The sequence below is a fragment of the Aulonocara sp. 'chitande type north' Nkhata Bay genome, linkage group LG4, assembly GCF_057382095.1.
Source record: "Aulonocara sp. 'chitande type north' Nkhata Bay isolate Kocher_YH1m ecotype deep benthic linkage group LG4, A_spYH_male_GT1.1, whole genome shotgun sequence".
Lineage (NCBI taxonomy): Eukaryota > Metazoa > Chordata > Actinopteri > Cichliformes > Cichlidae > Aulonocara > Aulonocara sp. 'chitande type north' Nkhata Bay.
Genome location: NC_141347.1, coordinates 25,278,174 through 25,294,347, shown reverse-complemented (window position 1 = coordinate 25,294,347; position 16,174 = coordinate 25,278,174). Strand labels below are relative to the sequence as shown.

Here is a 16,174-nt window from a genome sequence, read left to right as displayed (position 1 = left end):
TTCACATCAAGGCTTATTTTTTTGAATAAAGCACAAGTTTAAATATAAAACATACTATATACTATAATCCTGTCTCATTTTAGATGTAGCGATAGTAACCATTATAAAATTCAAAACAACAATCAAATAAACAAACAAACAAAAAAGAAATAAATAAAGGGAAAAATAAGAAGAAAACAACAAGACATTACCAACATCAGTGTTTATGAAAATAATATTAATGATACAGTTTAGAGAAAGGGGGGGGGGGAATCCAGTGCTCCTCCTCCTGTCAGTCTCTCTGAGTTTCAGTGACATATTTAATGGTTCACACCTCCTCTCCTCTACAGAAGGAGTCAAATCTCTTTTCCATTCCCAAAGCACAGTGACAACATGCTGGTGACTCTCTGTGCTCTCATCACTGCTCTAACATGTAAAGAGTCTAAAATATACTGAAGAATAGACCTCATGTTACATTTAAATGTCAGTGTATTTCTCTTGACTCCATGTCTTCTTGTTGTTTGCAGGTGTGAGTGCTGTGACGGTGCTGACACAGAAACCTCCTGTTTTATCAGTGAGGAAAGGAGAGACAGCCACCATGTACTGTAACCTGGGGACTGTTACTAATGCTGCTGCCTGGCATAAACAGATTCCAGGAGGAAGTCCTCAGTTTGTGGTGTCCTTTTATCATGGCTGGAGTTCTCCAAACTATGGCTCTGGGTTCTCCTCTCCAAAATTCACATCCACTCATCAGTCAACAACAGATTATCGTTTGATTATCAAGAATGTGGAGGAGGGAGACTCTGCAGTCTATTACTGTCAGACATGGGACAGCTCTGCTGATAGTGGGGTATCACAGTGATTTACACTGTGACAAAAACCTCCTCACAGATACTTCTGCTTTTTTATGCTCTTTGGCATCCTGATAAAAGACACCTTCAACAAACACACTGAAACCCCACCACCTTCAAATACTGTGTTATTTGTCTTGTTTTTTTAATTTTAATATTAATCATGAAAATCATGAAAAAAAGCCAAGAGGGGACTATTCAGTCAAAACTACTTAAATAATCATATACAAAGCAGGAGACCAAAACTGTATGCTGTTATCTATAAGTAATATAACTTTAATAGACATCAGACTCAACTGATGAAATGGACAGAACCAGGGGATAGGAAAGACAAAGAAAACAGAAGTTGGGAAGAGGCTCAAGAGAAGGAGAGGGAAAGAAAAACAGAGAGACAGAGAAAAGACACTAAAAATATGTTTGATCACCTGCTGGGGAAAAAAAAAACAAGCAAAAAGAGAACAACATAGTATGGAACCCACAGCAACAATCAACATAAGCATAAATAACAGTAAACAATAAATAATGAATGTTACTGAGCAGCACACAAGACCGACAAATCACAATATGTTTAGAGGCAGCAGCCAATCAATGGTGTATGTCTGTGAGTACCTTTTTGTACTCACCTGTGTGCAAACAGGTATTCACCACCAGCATTGTGCACCAGGATTAGAAGAGTTACATCCTGAGTGTTAGTAACAGTGGTGCTCAGTTTCATCAGTTTGCAATAATATGTGTCACAGTGATAATCAGATTGTTTAACTCTCAAGATGTAGACGAGAGAAACTATAATAAAATGTCTGTATCACAGTGATCTGTATTTGAACTCTTTGTTCAGTTGTTCAATATTCATTAATGACGTATTTCAGATTAGTAGTTATTTGTTGGATTCATAAATGTTTGTGTTTCTCTTGACTCCATGTCTTATTGTTGTTTGCAGGTGTGAGTGGTGTGACGGTGCTGACACAGAAACCTCCTGTTTTATCAGTGAGGAAAGGAGAGACAGCCACCATGGACTGTAACCTGGGGACTATTGATAACACTGTCTTTTGGTATAAACAGATTCCAGGAGGAGTTCCTCAGTATGTACTGAAGTTTTCTCATAGATATAGTTCTCCAAGCTATGGTTCTGGGTTCTCCTCTCCAAAATTCACATCCACTCATCAGTCAACATCAGATTATCGTTTGATTATCAAAAATGTGGAGGAGGGAGACTCTGCAGTCTATTACTGTAAGACATTTGACAGCTCTAACTCTGCTGTATCACAGTGATTTACACTGTGACAAAAACCTCCTCACTGATACTTCTGCTTTTTAATGCTCATTTTTTTCACAAGCTGACAAAAGACCCATTCAGATGAGAGTGTTCTTCTCATCTGTTTCATAGCCCATCTTTTTGGAGAAAGACATTTCACACATGTTCTTTATGTGTTTGTTGGCAGATGCTAATGCAGTGTTAGTGTTTATTCAGATACCTGCTGTCCACTCTAGGTAAAGAAGGTGTTCTCAGCTGCAACACAGAGAAATGGTTGAATTATGTTAGATGGTCTAAACATTAGTTTCTTTTTTTAAATTCATATAGCACATTTAATTACAACAGCAATTGACGAAAGTGCTGTATAAAAATACAAAATAACTAGTACCAAACACCAAATAAATATCAAATAACTCTCTTACTGTATTAAAAGCCAATGAATACAAAAGTGTTTTAAGATGAGATTTTAAAAGATTGACAGTAGGAGCCTGTCTGATGTGTAAGGGTAGATCAGGGGTAGGCAACTCCAGGCCTCGAGGGCCGGTGTCCTGCAGGTTTTAGATATCATTTGATTCGAGTAGTGATGGTAAATTTGATTCTTTTTACTGAATCGAGTTTTAATGAGTCACTCACCAAAGTGAATCGGATTTTTTGAGTCATTTGATTCACTGAGTCAGTTGACCAGAGAGTGCAAAAAATGTACATTTTCACTCAAACTTAATTTGTTTCTCTTTTCATGTAAATCCCACTGCTAAGATGAACGATTCTAAAAAAAAAAAAAACAACTATTTTATAGAGCAAAAAAGACCAAAAACATTTCTAAAATTAAGCAATTTCCTATCAAAATTGCTTAATAAACATTTATTTTGTTTATTTTTATTTTATTAGCATTTTCCTTAAATGTATTAAATATATATTTTCTCATCTAAATGTCCACTGAGCTGTGAGCCAGGGTGCAGTAATGCGCCCTGGCTCACATTGGTTGCCAACCAAGAGGAAAAAGAAGCTGTGAGCCAGGAGGGAGGGGGTGAGTGAGTGAGTGAGTGATTCGTTCGCTCTATGATTCAGCACAGGAGGGAGGGGGTTAGTGAGTCCTGAGTGATTCGTTCGCTCTATGATTCAGCACAGGAGGGAGGGGGCAGTGGCGTGTCTAGAAAATTTTTGTTGGGGGGGCCAGGTAGGGGCACAGATTTGGAGAAGGGTGGCAGATGTAATTGGCAGATAATGTTAAAAACAATTCTACCAACCGTTAACCATAATTCAATAACCCTATAAACCTAATAACCAAATGCGCTTTTAACTCTTATTAGAATGAGATTTTAACCACTACGGTGCAAAGTTTTTAGATACTGCGTTGATAAAGTACAAGAGATACAATCAGTCAGTGTTTATTCAGCAGTCAAGGACATCAATATTTGCACAGTATTTTTACTGACATGTAGTGCACATATGTTTTGGGCAAAATCATTTTTGAATATCAAAATACGAACATTTTTAACATACAATTGGCAAATTAGCCAATGTCTATGCAAAACCAATGCCTATTAAAAAAAGAAGTTAATCTTCTCACAATCTGGTGTTTGATTTTGAAACAGGAAAAAAGTGGGGAAACAAATGAAAAGACTAACATTTGAATAAAACCTGAAAGCAAGTAAATACTTTATATGCTGCCTTATGGTAAACTTTGGTAATATTGATGTATAAAGAACAACACTGGCTGATGATGAATTACAGTCAGCTGGCATGGTGACACTGCCAGTATTAACCTGCAGGGATGGACTGGGACAAAAAATTGGGCATTTTCACTACAGACCGGCCCACCAGGTATTAAAGCCATAAAGCCTTTGAATGAAAACAAATGCTGTTGTGACAGTGATGTACAGTCTTTTTGGTATATGTATGATTTCTATACATTTTACGTCAGATAAAAACTTTGTTCGCAAGATTCAGATAATTATTTAATAAAAGCTAGATATTTTAAATGAGAATAAGAAAGAAAAGTATTTCTTTGTGCCCCCCTCTCCCCATTAATGCCCTACCTGGCCCACTGGCAACACTTTGCTAGATCCGCCCCTGCACAGTTACCAGCTGTCAGCTACTTAGAAAAGGATCCTGGTGTTATTTGTCTCTCTGAAATAGTTCATAACTTCAACTCATTCATGTCACCTAAAAGGTAAACCTGTTTCTCCATCACCTGTTCAGCTCTGATGGTTCAGTAAGGACATCTCCTGGTTTCATCTTCATGTTTCCCTCTCACCACATATCCAAACCGATATCATGACCAGCAGCTTTACAGCTGTGGCTCCAGCAAACATCAGCTGATACTAGAAATTAATATTAAATAAATTCTAACAACAGCTGATCAAGCTTAAACGTGCTGCTGTTGTTTAGCGTGACATCCGCTGGTTTCCTGTTTCTGGCGCAAAGTGGGCAATAAACAAACAAGGGAGAAAAGCCGATCAGCTGATCATTGATCAGTTTCATGATTGAAGTAGCAACAGAAGACGGGGGGGGGGGAGAGAAGAGGCAGCTGTGCAGCATAACGACAGAATAACTCCAGCTTTGTGTCTTTTTCCATTCTAGCTAAAGTACGAGACAAACTGCGTCTCTTCTCAGCTCAATACGAAACGCGTAATATTTTCTCTGAATGAGGGACCATTCCATTTTTAAGGAGCCGTTGGCAACTCTACTAACTAACCTTATGAATAAAATAAAGTTCACTATCAGTAACATCATAGCAACCGAACAGCTGTATAAACTCGTCATGCTAGCTCACGCAGTACGAGTTATTGTAACTGACTGTAAAAAGTCAGCACAACGAATATAAACTCCACCTAAACTTGGTTTATATCTGACCCAGATAGACTGCAGGTCATAACTTTTTACCTTAAGTTCAGTTCACCTGATACTCGGACCGGCGGCTGCCTCGTGGCTCTCCTCCTCCTGCCTCCCCTTCCCTCATCCACCTGTTGGCTCTGTGGAAGCTCCACCATAGCCACCACCAAACAACTGAGTTATTTTTACAAATCGGCCAGCATCTGGCCAATCCACCACCTCTCATTGTTCATGCCGTTACAAAAAAAATAAAAATAAATAAGTCATCAGCCCACCGTGCAAATGTCCGATGGCTAGTCCAGCTATGTTAACTTGTTAATCTTTCGCCGAAAAAATGTGTTCTGCGGTGCTGTGTTTCGTGCTTGGCTCTCCTACCTTTGCTAACATGATGCTCACAGTGCAGAAGCCGGTGCTGCATTCACTTACCCTCGGATATCTGAGCTTCACTGTGAAACCATAATCGTACATTTGATATTTCATTAAATTTTATTGTTTTAGCTTCGGGGTGGCACCTGGGGTGGCCAGTCTGGTTGGGGCCGCTGGACACGCCACTGGGAGGGGGTGAGCGAGTCCTGGGTGATTTGCTTAAGCTTACGATTCAGCACAGGAAGGGAGGGGGTGAGTAGCTCAAATGTGTTGTTAGCATGTTAGCAGAGCGATGCTACTGTGAACCGAGGAGCTATTTTCTTGATGTGAGCTTCTACTCAGGGTTTTTTCTTCCAGTTCAGAGCAGAAATTTTTTTGTAAAGATACTGGATGTTGTGTTTTTCTCCACAATTTTAATTATAAGCTAGATACATTGCTGCTAACAGCAACAGGGATGAGTCAGTGAGTCAGTTGGGCTTGTGAATCATGATTCATGAGTTAGTAAAGTGATTCTCGAGTATTGAACGATTCGTTCATGATTCGTGCATCACTAGATTCAAGTGTGTTGACCCAGGGTGATATCTAAAACCTGGAGGACACTGGCCGTCGAGGCCTGCAGTTGCCTATCCCTGGTGTAGATTATATCACAGTTTAGGCGTTACAACCCCAAACACTCGATCGCCTCTGTGAACCAGCCTTGACATTGGTATGGCTAAAAGCAAAAGATTATTTGATCAACAAGATCTAGAGGGCACATAAGGCTGTAAGAGGTCAGACAAATATCCAATTCAGGGCTTTGTAAGTCAACAATAAAATTTTAAAATCAATTCTGAAGTGAACAGTGAGCCGGTGAAGATAGGCAAGCACCGGGGAAATATGTTCATGTCTATTGGTTCGGGTCAGAAGACGAGCTGCAGCATTTGTCAAAGTCATTATGGCAGCTTACTTGGCTTCCGAACCTCTATCCCCAGAGCTGTACTTTTTAACACAAATATATCTACTTTCTACTCCGTACATTTTCAAAACAGAATTGTTGCATTTGGTTCATTTATAGCGTTCACGCTATAGGCTGGAAGGAGTGCAGGTGTCTTCAGGTACTACAGAATCTAGCTAGCTCTACAGAAGAGGATGAGGAATTAAGAAAGTGACTGGCAGATGTTGATGCAGTGATAGCGTTGACCCAGACGGCTGCTGTCCACACAGTTTCTTCAGGTCAACAAGCTGTTGTCAACTGCAACATTGAGAGAGATGATAGGAATTCTGTTAGCTGCTATAAACAAGTTCCTAGAGGGCTTCCTCGGTATGCTTTAAGATTTCACTATTCTGAGAGCTCACACAGCTTTGAAACAAGATGCAGACAGATTCAACTCTACATCCTAATGAATTATTGATTATCACTAAAATATCAAGCGGACAGAAACAGGAGCAGTGCATTAATGTCAGACATGGGATGACTCTGCTGATGATTCCATATCAGTTATTTACATTGTGGGAAAAAATTTCCTCAGCATTGTCTTTGCTTTCTTTGAATCTTTTACTTGAAGACAGTCCCATCAAGAAAACTCTAGGTAACATATAACCTTCAAATAACCCGTTATTAAACAACGGCTATCAAATTTTTAAAAAATTATTTTAAACCTTCATTATTAAAAATAGCTAGAGTAAATGTAATAGTATTTAGATTACTCAAATTTGATCACTGTTACACTTTGTTTAACACTTAATACTTAATAAGAACGTTAATAAGATGCAGCTATTAAAATTAAGCCTACACTAAACTCTGATTAGAGCTTCTAGATTGAGAAAATTTAAAGAAGCTTAATTTGGATTAATCAGAAACACATTTATAAAAATGGAAATGAAGAAATGTTAGGACAACTTTTGATTTCTTTGTAAGACATGGTTGTCAAACACTATGCGACCGATGCTCTCTTTTATCTGCTCTAACATGGTGGATCCTACATGTTAGAACATGTCTACTTCATTTTATAGCCTGTACAAGACAAAAAACATTAAATAAAATTATTTAATCTGTTTTTATTTTCTGAGAGGTGGGGATTCAGCAAAAGTGTTGACCCAATTAACCAGTTCTCAGTTCTGAGATTTCATCATTCTTACAGGTCAACTGCATTTTCTGCAGGATTCTCCTCAGACAGATTAATATCTAAATCCTGACCAAACACTGATTTCAAGTCTATTATCAATCATGCAAAGACAGGAGACTCTGCAGTGAGTTCCTGTTAGACATTGGAAGACTCTCCCAAGAAAGCTGGTTCATAGAGAAGCAGACTGTGGCCAAAATCTTATTGAGAGACAGTACAGCTCTGATTAATGCTGGCCAATAATGACGACTTTATTAAATCTTGCACAAAACAAGTGACATGAAGGAATAAACATGACTACACAGAGAGAGACACAGTTATAAAATACAAACAGATGAAGTGAATGAGATGTTGACAGTGAAAGTTAGTCTCTACAGGATGTTTCAGTTCCTCTCCCCTCATCAGTGACAGTCAGGAGGTTTTTGTACAGCCATGTATACAAACTGAATCACTGTGGTATTCGGACAAGGCACCAAGCTGATTGTGACAAGTAAGTACTTTTTAACTGATCATAAAACAACAGAGATTTTGCAAAAACCTGCTGATGACTACTTAATTCAATATGTTTCTTGTTCTGCATAATTTTTTACGATTTTGTACAATCTGAAATAGTTTCAGGTTGTCTCATATACAGCAGACATGAATGACTTATGTTTAAAAAATGTGAAATGGTGTCAAACCAGTTCTATGAAAATGGTGTGAAATATGTTGTTTTTCTGTTCTTATTGCTTTTAATTTATGTTTAGGTTGGAATTTCAAAAACATACATAGGCCCGTTTTCTCTTTCTTGAATAGTAGTTAACACTGTTACTAAAGTTCAAAATTACTTTGAAGTGATTAGAACTTTTCTTTGATATGAAAGAAAATTACCCACATTAGCTGACATGTTATGCAGAAATGTGTAGAATTAAATCAAATATATCTTACATGGAAAATTAAACAGTGACTAATCATATTTTATACTGTAAAAATACAAAAAGAAATTCAAATGATATGTTGGATCCATATATTTTAGTTCATATTTTATACATTAGTTTTGTTTTCTTCTAACTTCATAACAATTGTTATATTTATTCCATATTGAGTCTTCTTGATTTCTTCTGGTTTTATGACTTCATGTCCAATTTCCTTCTTTCCTTTCATTTCTCTTTTTTTGTTTGTCCTTCATGTATTTTCAGGCTCCAGCCTCTCTCCTCCTGTCCTGACAGTCTTCCCTCCGTCCAGTGCTGAGCTCCAGTCCGACACAGCTTCTGTGGTCTGTCTGTCCAGTCAGTCTGTGTCTTTTGCAGATGTGAGCTGGTTGGCTGCTGGGAGTCCAGTGAGCAGTGGGATCTCTACCAGCACTGCTGTTCAGAGACCAGACCAAACTTACCAAATCAGCAGCTCTCTGACCATCCAGACATCAGACTGGAACATGGATAAGGTTTATACATGTAAAGTGTCTTTGGGCTCACAGACTTCAGAGAAAACCATCAAGAAGTCAGAATGTCCCACTGAGTAGTCGATGACCAGAATGTGCTTTTAAAATCTGCTTCTTTACTGCTTGTGCTGTTTGCTCATTACAGTCTTTACGTGTTAGAAATCAGAATAATGCAAAAGGTTTAAGTCATGTATTCATTAGCTGGTTTTTGACAAGTATTTTCAGGAATTCATGTTTTGCATTAAATTAATAAAAGCATTGATTTAAAAATGTGTTTTCTTGTGAATAAATGGGAAATTGTGCCACTGTTTTGCACTAACATAAATTTAAGGTGATTGAAATGAACTGTTACATTTTAGAGAGGGGCACACTGAGGAAAACAACACTCATAAGCACAAAATTTTCAATTTTCTTGCTCCCATAGTTAAAACACAAGTATATTCTGACATACAGACTAAGTAATATTTGACCACTAGAGAGCATCATTTAATATTTCTTCATGAGTAAGAGAGAAGGCAAGTGTTACTGGTTTAAAATGTTGGTTGTAGATTTGCAAATGTATCTTCACTCTCGGTTAGTGAAGCATCACCTCTCCGTGCTTCTGTTTCTTCGTTTCCAGGATGCACCTGCAGGTCTTAGTAACTCAAGTAAATGGCAAATAGGCTCCCTGTAAAATAAAATGGACCTGCTGTTTTTAATGGAAATGTTTCAGTTCATATCATTTGATCATTCAGAGACAGCTGAGCACGGTACGATGTTTGCCTAAACCTAACTTACTGTTAAAGAACATTAATGAAGTCCAGTTATGAAACTAAACCTTTCTGCATCTTTCTGCTGTCATTTATTGTTTTCCATTGAACATTAAAACCATTACATATAACCAGTCGGTAATATCTAACAAGAACAGAAGTTGAATGAAAAACACAAAACACTGTGCAGAAGACCCAGGACCATGACACATGAAGGCAATCCATTCCTTCCACTTTTGTGAAACCCATCCTCTCATAAAGATATCCTTTATATACACATTCTTTGAGCTATTTGTTTTGTAACCAACAATGAGCTTATTTTTTTTTACCACAACATCCTCTTTAATTACTCCAGGATACAGCATCATGGGATCTACAGGGATTTTGCCACCTATTTCCTTTCTTAGAGTTAAACATGTATCGTCCCAAAATATTTGGACTTTCATGTCCAAAGATTTTGTGAGTGGGTGTCATTCATGTGACCACATTGCCTCCTGCTGCTGTGACTCACATTGCTTTTAAGGTGAATGTAAGTAGTAATATTTTAAATTGAATACGGTACTTTATGGGCAGCCAATGCAAGCTAGCTAGAACAGGAGTAATAAGGCAAAATTTCCTGGTACCAGTCAAGAGGCGGGCTGCTTCATTTTGGTCTGTTTGTAGTCTAAGAAGAAGAGAAGAGGGAAGACCGTAGTACAAGGAATTACAATAATCCAACCTGGAGGTCACAAACGTTATCTTAGTGAACTTCTCAAATCACATACTCCTGCTAGAACACTTAGATCCGCCACTCAACTACTTCTGACCCAACCCAGATTTCGGCTGAAGTCCCGGGGTGACCGTGCGTTTGCTCTGGCTGCCCCGGTACTGTGGAATACCCTTCCTCTCGACCTCCACGCATCTGATTCCATTGCACTGTTCAAATCACGACTAAAAACCCACTTATTCAATCTTGCCTTTCCCTCTAGTTAATATTTCTTTTATGATTTTATATTATGCACTTTTATGCTCATTTAACTTCTTGTTTGCTCTGTACCTGTTGCTTTCCTATGTATCAGTGACAGCTACCTGTTTGCATACCTAGTACTTGCTTTGGTCCTATTTCTATTATCTTCCTTCTATTCTCTATGCTACTTGTTAAGCACCTTGGCATACCCTTGGTTTTTAAGTGTGCTTTATAAATAAAGTTTATTATTATTAATACAATGCTTTCACCATCCCTGAAAACCAAGTTATCAAAATATTCAGTTTGAAGTAATTTGATTGAAAACATTAATCCAGGAAAGTATTCAGGAAAGTAATCACTCTAGAGTTGTGACTGACAAAAGAGCTCGTTTAAAGAGCTTTGATGAGATTTGACCCAATGCGAGAAAAAAACTGAAATAAACACTGAATTACTTTTTTGTGACTCATTTTAACATTTATCACTGAACATATAAATAAGCGAGGAATTTCAATATGTGCACATTCATCTGCAATAACACAAATGATTATACACAAAATGCTAACAAACACACAAATGTGTATGCTGCTGTATGTGATTTGCTTTAATTACATAAATTTGATGTATACTAGTCTATAGTGTTAAAACTGTTACATTCCAGCTGCAGTACATGTGGCAATAATCAGACTAAAAGGATAGTGTTTGTTACACAATGAGGTTGTGTAAAATAGATACATGTAAATGAAGAACTGTCAACTGTCAAGAAAACATTTTTATATATAAACTGAAAATGCACTTAAATTTTAGTTGAAAATCGATCATAAACACACTTGGGTAGAAAGAAAATGGAACGTGTGGGCATAAGGACATCAGTTATAAATATTTGTTTCTTTTACATTAACTGTTCGAGAACATTATTTTACGACAGACATGAGCATGAATGATGAATATGAATCCAAAACATTGTGAAACAATGTGAACAACAATGACAAACTGCTCATAAATCATTTGATCTATGAATGAAAGTAGTTTTGTTGAATCTCCTCCTCCTTTGGTTTCCTCTGTCTTTATAAGCTCCAGTATCTCTTCTTACAATCTCACTCACATCTCAGCTGAACAGTAAAGATCATTTACACCTCACACTGACAACATGCTGTGGACCCTCTGCACTCTCATCACTGCTCTAACATGTAAGATCTTCTTCTCATTCCTATTTTTTATTCCATATTTAGAGCTAAAATTTATCTTCAGTTTTTTTCTGTGTTTCCTGGCAGATGTTGATGCAGTGATCGTGTTGACCCAAACACCTGCTGTCCACACAGTTTCTCCAGGTCTAGAAGTTGTTCTCAACTGTAACATAGAGAGATATGATGGGAATTCTGTTAGCTGGTATAAACAAGTTCCTGGAACGGTTCCTCAGTATGTTCTAAGATTTCATTATTTAGTTAGCTCACCCAGCTTTGGAACAGAATTCTCCTCAGACAGGTTCAACTCTAAATCCTCATCAAACATTGATTACCAGTTCATTATCAAGCGAGCAGAGACAGGAGACTCTGCAGTCTATTACTGTCAGACATATGATGACTCTGCTTCTGCACCCGTATCACAGTGATTCAGGCTGTGATAAAAACCTCCTCATTAGTACTTCTGCTTTTTAAGAAACTTTTACATGCAGAAAAAAGACCCCTCAAGAAAACTCAGTCAAACTCACCACCTTCACATAACATGTTGATAAACACTCAATTTTTCAGTTTTTAATGCTTTTTAATCTTTGTTATTATGAGCATAAAGAACAAAGCACTGAAATATGTACATCTTATTTACTCACATCAGCCCAAATGATCATTTAAACCAAACTATCCAACATACAGTATTATATGTTGCTGTTTTTAATAAATTTTATAGACTCTACTCACATGTCTAACTGTTACATTCCAACTGCAGTTTAACTTATTGTTTAAAACAAAGTGTTGTTAACATGCAGTTAAACAAAAATACAAAGCTATACTGAAGATAGTTTAGAACATCTAGGACATCTTCATTTACATTTAGTTTGTATTGATCACAAACATATTTATAAGGCGGAAAGAAAATTTAGAAAGGTGAGGTAAAGAACACTAGTAAATGTTTGATACTTTTACAACCACTTTTCAAGAACATTATTTTTGTCAGACATGGTGATTAAACATGACTTTGGTAATTCTGATGGTGTCATTTGTTGTAGTTATTGTATTATTATTGTATATATTTGAGCTAGTCAGTTTGAGCTAGATCAAATGATGAAGCTCAAACTGACTGACATAATACTCATGGGAAGGAAATAAACAGTATCTACTCAGTGTCTTTTCTTCTTCCTGGAATTCTGTCAAGAATACTTGAATGTCACATTTAGTTAAGCAGGACTCAGAGCTGTGCAGTCAAAAGGGGTTTTATTTACAACACCAGGTGAGTTATTTACATATATACGGGAATAATGCAAAGAAGGTTCCAGGGATTTGAAGAGAAGGTCGGGGAAAACTCACTCACGCTACTCTTTGTTTCAGTCCATAACAGGAAACACAATTCCACACTGTGACTCACTCTCACTCATGCTTATCCATGTCAGGTCCAAGGGAAACAAGCAAGGATCCAGGAAGATCTATACAGGGAGACGAAGACAGATGTTAGAAGAAATACCAGGGAACACAGGGAAGTACACTAGAGAGAGCCGGGCCTACACTAAAGGAGGTAAGTACAACGAGGAACTTAGGAGGAACGGCGCTCCAACAAGGCCTTCAGTACTGCCTGGATCGATTAGCAGTGACGAGCAACAGGTGAGTAGCACGTGGGTGTAGAAGCCAAGAGGACACAGGAAACCAGACGACGACCTGGCAGAAAAGGTGAAGAGCAGCAAAAGGAGCACCATGAAACTTTAATGAATTTTATGTATTTTCACTTAAATAATTAGTACAAGTGCCCATAAACTACCAAATGATGATCTGTAAATGTTCTTGAAAGTGACTGTTTACACTTCACAGTCATGTCAAAAATACATTTCTTGTATTTTCCTGCTCTATTAGCTGGTCCAAAGGCTATGTGCAAATAGAAATTATAAAAAATAAGACTTTTATTTGCAAAAGCAAACAGATAGCAATAGTATGTTCCCCTAACATCACATGCTTTGTTATTGATGACTAATGAATAAAAAGAACGACAAAGAATACAATACTAATTTAGAATTATTTTACAACAAACGAATGCCAACAAATTGAATAACAAAAGCACAATAAACATTCAACTTATTTGAAATGAATAAGACTTTGACATAAATACCAATTTTTGGTTCACAAATACACAAACACACACACACACACAAATATATATGACCTGAGGACTATTACTCTCAGTGGTGGTCGTTGTTACACACAGATTCAGTATTCATCAGTGTGTAATTAGAAACACATTTATAAGGCAGAAAGAATGCCAACCCAAATTTATATTTGGGTTGGCATTTCAAAAACATAGGCCTGTTTTCTCTTTCTTCAATAGCAGTTAACAGTGTTACTGAAGTTAAAAATTAATTTTAAGTGATTAGAACCTGGCCGTACCATTTTTTTTAAAGAAAGAAAAATGCTCACATGTTATGCAGAAACCAGAATTAAATTCATGACATCTTACATGAAAAGTTAAAGAGTAGCTAATCATATTTTATTTTGGGAAAACTTATAAAGAAATTAAATTGCTATGTTGGGTTATGTCTGTATATTTTTGCAAATAACAGTATAGTAGTATTGTTTTCTTCTAATTTCATAACAAATATTATGTTTATTCCATATTGACTCTTATTGATGTCTTGATTTTTTTTGTTTTCATTATTTCATTTCATTTCCTTTGATTTTTCCTGAACATCTTTCATGTATTTTCAGGCTCCAGCCTCTCTCTTCCTGTCCTGACAGTCTTCCCTCCGTCCAGTGCTGAGCTCCAGTCCGACACAGCTTCTCTGGTCTGTCTGTCCAGTCAGTCTGTGTCTTTTGCAGATGTGAGCTGGTTGGCTGCTGGGAGTCCAGTGAGCAGTGGGATCTCTACCAGCACTGCTGTTCAGAGACCAGACCAGACTTACCAAATCAGCAGCTCTCTGACCATCCAGACATCAGACTGGAACATGGATAAGATTTATACATGTAAAGTGTCTTTGGGCTCACAGACTTCAGAGAAAACCATCAAGAAGTCAGAATGTCCCACTGAATAGTCAAGGACCAGAGTGTGCTTTTAAAATCTGCTTCTTTACTGCTTGTGCTGTTTGCTCATTACAGTCTTTACATGTTAGAAATCTGAATAAAGCAAAAGGTTTAAATCATGTATTCATTTGCTGGTCATTAACAAGTATTTTCAGGAATCATGTCTTGCATTAAATTAATAAAAGCATTGGTTTAAAAAAGTGTTTTCTTTTCAGTAAATAAGAAATTGCGTCACTGTTCAGTAAGATGTCTCACTGAATAGTCGAGGATCAGAATGTGCATTTGAAATTGGCTTGTCTACTGCTGTTTGCTAAAATATATTCATGTTGGAAATCTGAATAAGGCATAAGATTTACACCATGAGTATATTTTCTTGTCATTACTGCATAGTTTTAGGAATTCATGTTTTGCTGTCTTTTTCCTTATTTTAATAAAATGCAGTTTAAAATATTCATACATGAATTTTTATTTTTATTTTACATAAAAAACCTTAATTAAAGTGTTGTTCATTTAAACTGTACTCATACTTCTTTCTTTCTTGCTTTTGTTGTTTTCATCTTATTTTTGCCAGAAAAGGCTTAAGTATGTGTTGTTTGTCACAGCGTAATGTACAATCGCTGCACACCAGTGAGCAGCGCTTCCTAAGTTTAGATAAACATACAAAAGGTCACAGTGACACTAAGATGACGTGTTGTTTCTACCCTGCATTAATTTGCATCCTCAGTCAGTGAACCATCACCTTTCTCTCTCTTCTCTTCTTTCCCAGGATGCACCTGCATGAGTTCATCTATTATTTATAGATATATGTAAATGAAGAACTGTCAGCTTTCTGTTTTAACTAGTCAGTTTTCACAGCCGTAGTCATCAAGTAATATTTTTATTTTTTCTCGTTAAATATAAAACGGAGTAGAAGAGCTTCAGCTGTGCACACCATCTTTTTTTCAATCATGACCCAATATATCATATTATTATTTTAACATGCATTTAACATGCTCTAAATTACATTTAATAATAAGACAGAATTAAACAAAAATTAATCACCAATTCTAAAGTCTGACTAGAGATACTGTTAGTATTAGTGGTCACTCATATTTCCAGGAGGTGTTCATCAGGTTGCAATAATATCTTTCACAGTCAAAACCCTCCAACAGATTTTTCAGATTTTTCTCAAATAAAAAATGGCTTACTTGCTTTTTTTTTAAGAACAAGGGGAAGAATATTAAAAGACCTGTACCACAGCGCTTTACTTTGTGTCAAAGACCTCTTTACTAAGCAGCCTTAGGTCCACTTGCTGACTGTGTATAAGTTTGCAGTGTGTACTGGATAAACTCCCGTTTTTGTAATTATTCAGTTTAATTTCTGCTGTTACTGATAGATAGATAGACAGACACTTTACAATTATGATAAATATTACAATTAAACCTACAGTTTAATGTAATATTTAGGGGAAGGGAGACATC

The 16,174-nt window shown here is 36.9% G+C and overlaps 2 protein-coding genes across 5 annotated transcripts; both read left to right on the top strand.

The window, feature by feature from the left end:
• The first annotated feature begins 372 nt into the window (after positions 1-372).
• On the top strand, positions 373-9,059 carry LOC147332697 (immunoglobulin lambda-1 light chain-like). Of its 4 annotated transcripts, none has more exons than XM_086290687.1 (4): positions 373-412; positions 1,768-2,085; positions 7,837-7,875; positions 8,564-9,059. In XM_086290687.1, exons 1-4 carry the CDS (start codon positions 373-375, stop codon positions 8,884-8,886), a joined length of 720 nt encoding a protein of 239 aa, XP_086146813.1. In that variant the 3' UTR covers positions 8,887-9,059. The 4 variants fall into 4 exon arrangements, with proteins under 4 accessions (XP_086146813.1, XP_086146814.1, XP_086146811.1 ...); XM_086290688.1 differs by having other exon boundaries at positions 1,768-2,092; positions 7,844-7,875; XM_086290685.1 differs by having other exon boundaries at positions 1,768-2,098; positions 7,841-7,875.
• Positions 9,060-11,647: 2,588 nt separating this feature from the next.
• LOC147332696 (immunoglobulin lambda-1 light chain-like) lies at positions 11,648-14,731 on the top strand. Its single transcript, XM_086290812.1, has 4 exons — positions 11,648-11,687; positions 11,772-12,105; positions 13,103-13,224; positions 14,403-14,731. The coding sequence occupies exons 1-4, from the start codon at positions 11,648-11,650 to the stop codon at positions 14,723-14,725; spliced, it is 819 nt and encodes a 272-aa protein (XP_086146938.1). The 3' UTR covers positions 14,726-14,731.
• Positions 14,732-16,174: the final 1,443 nt, after the last annotated feature.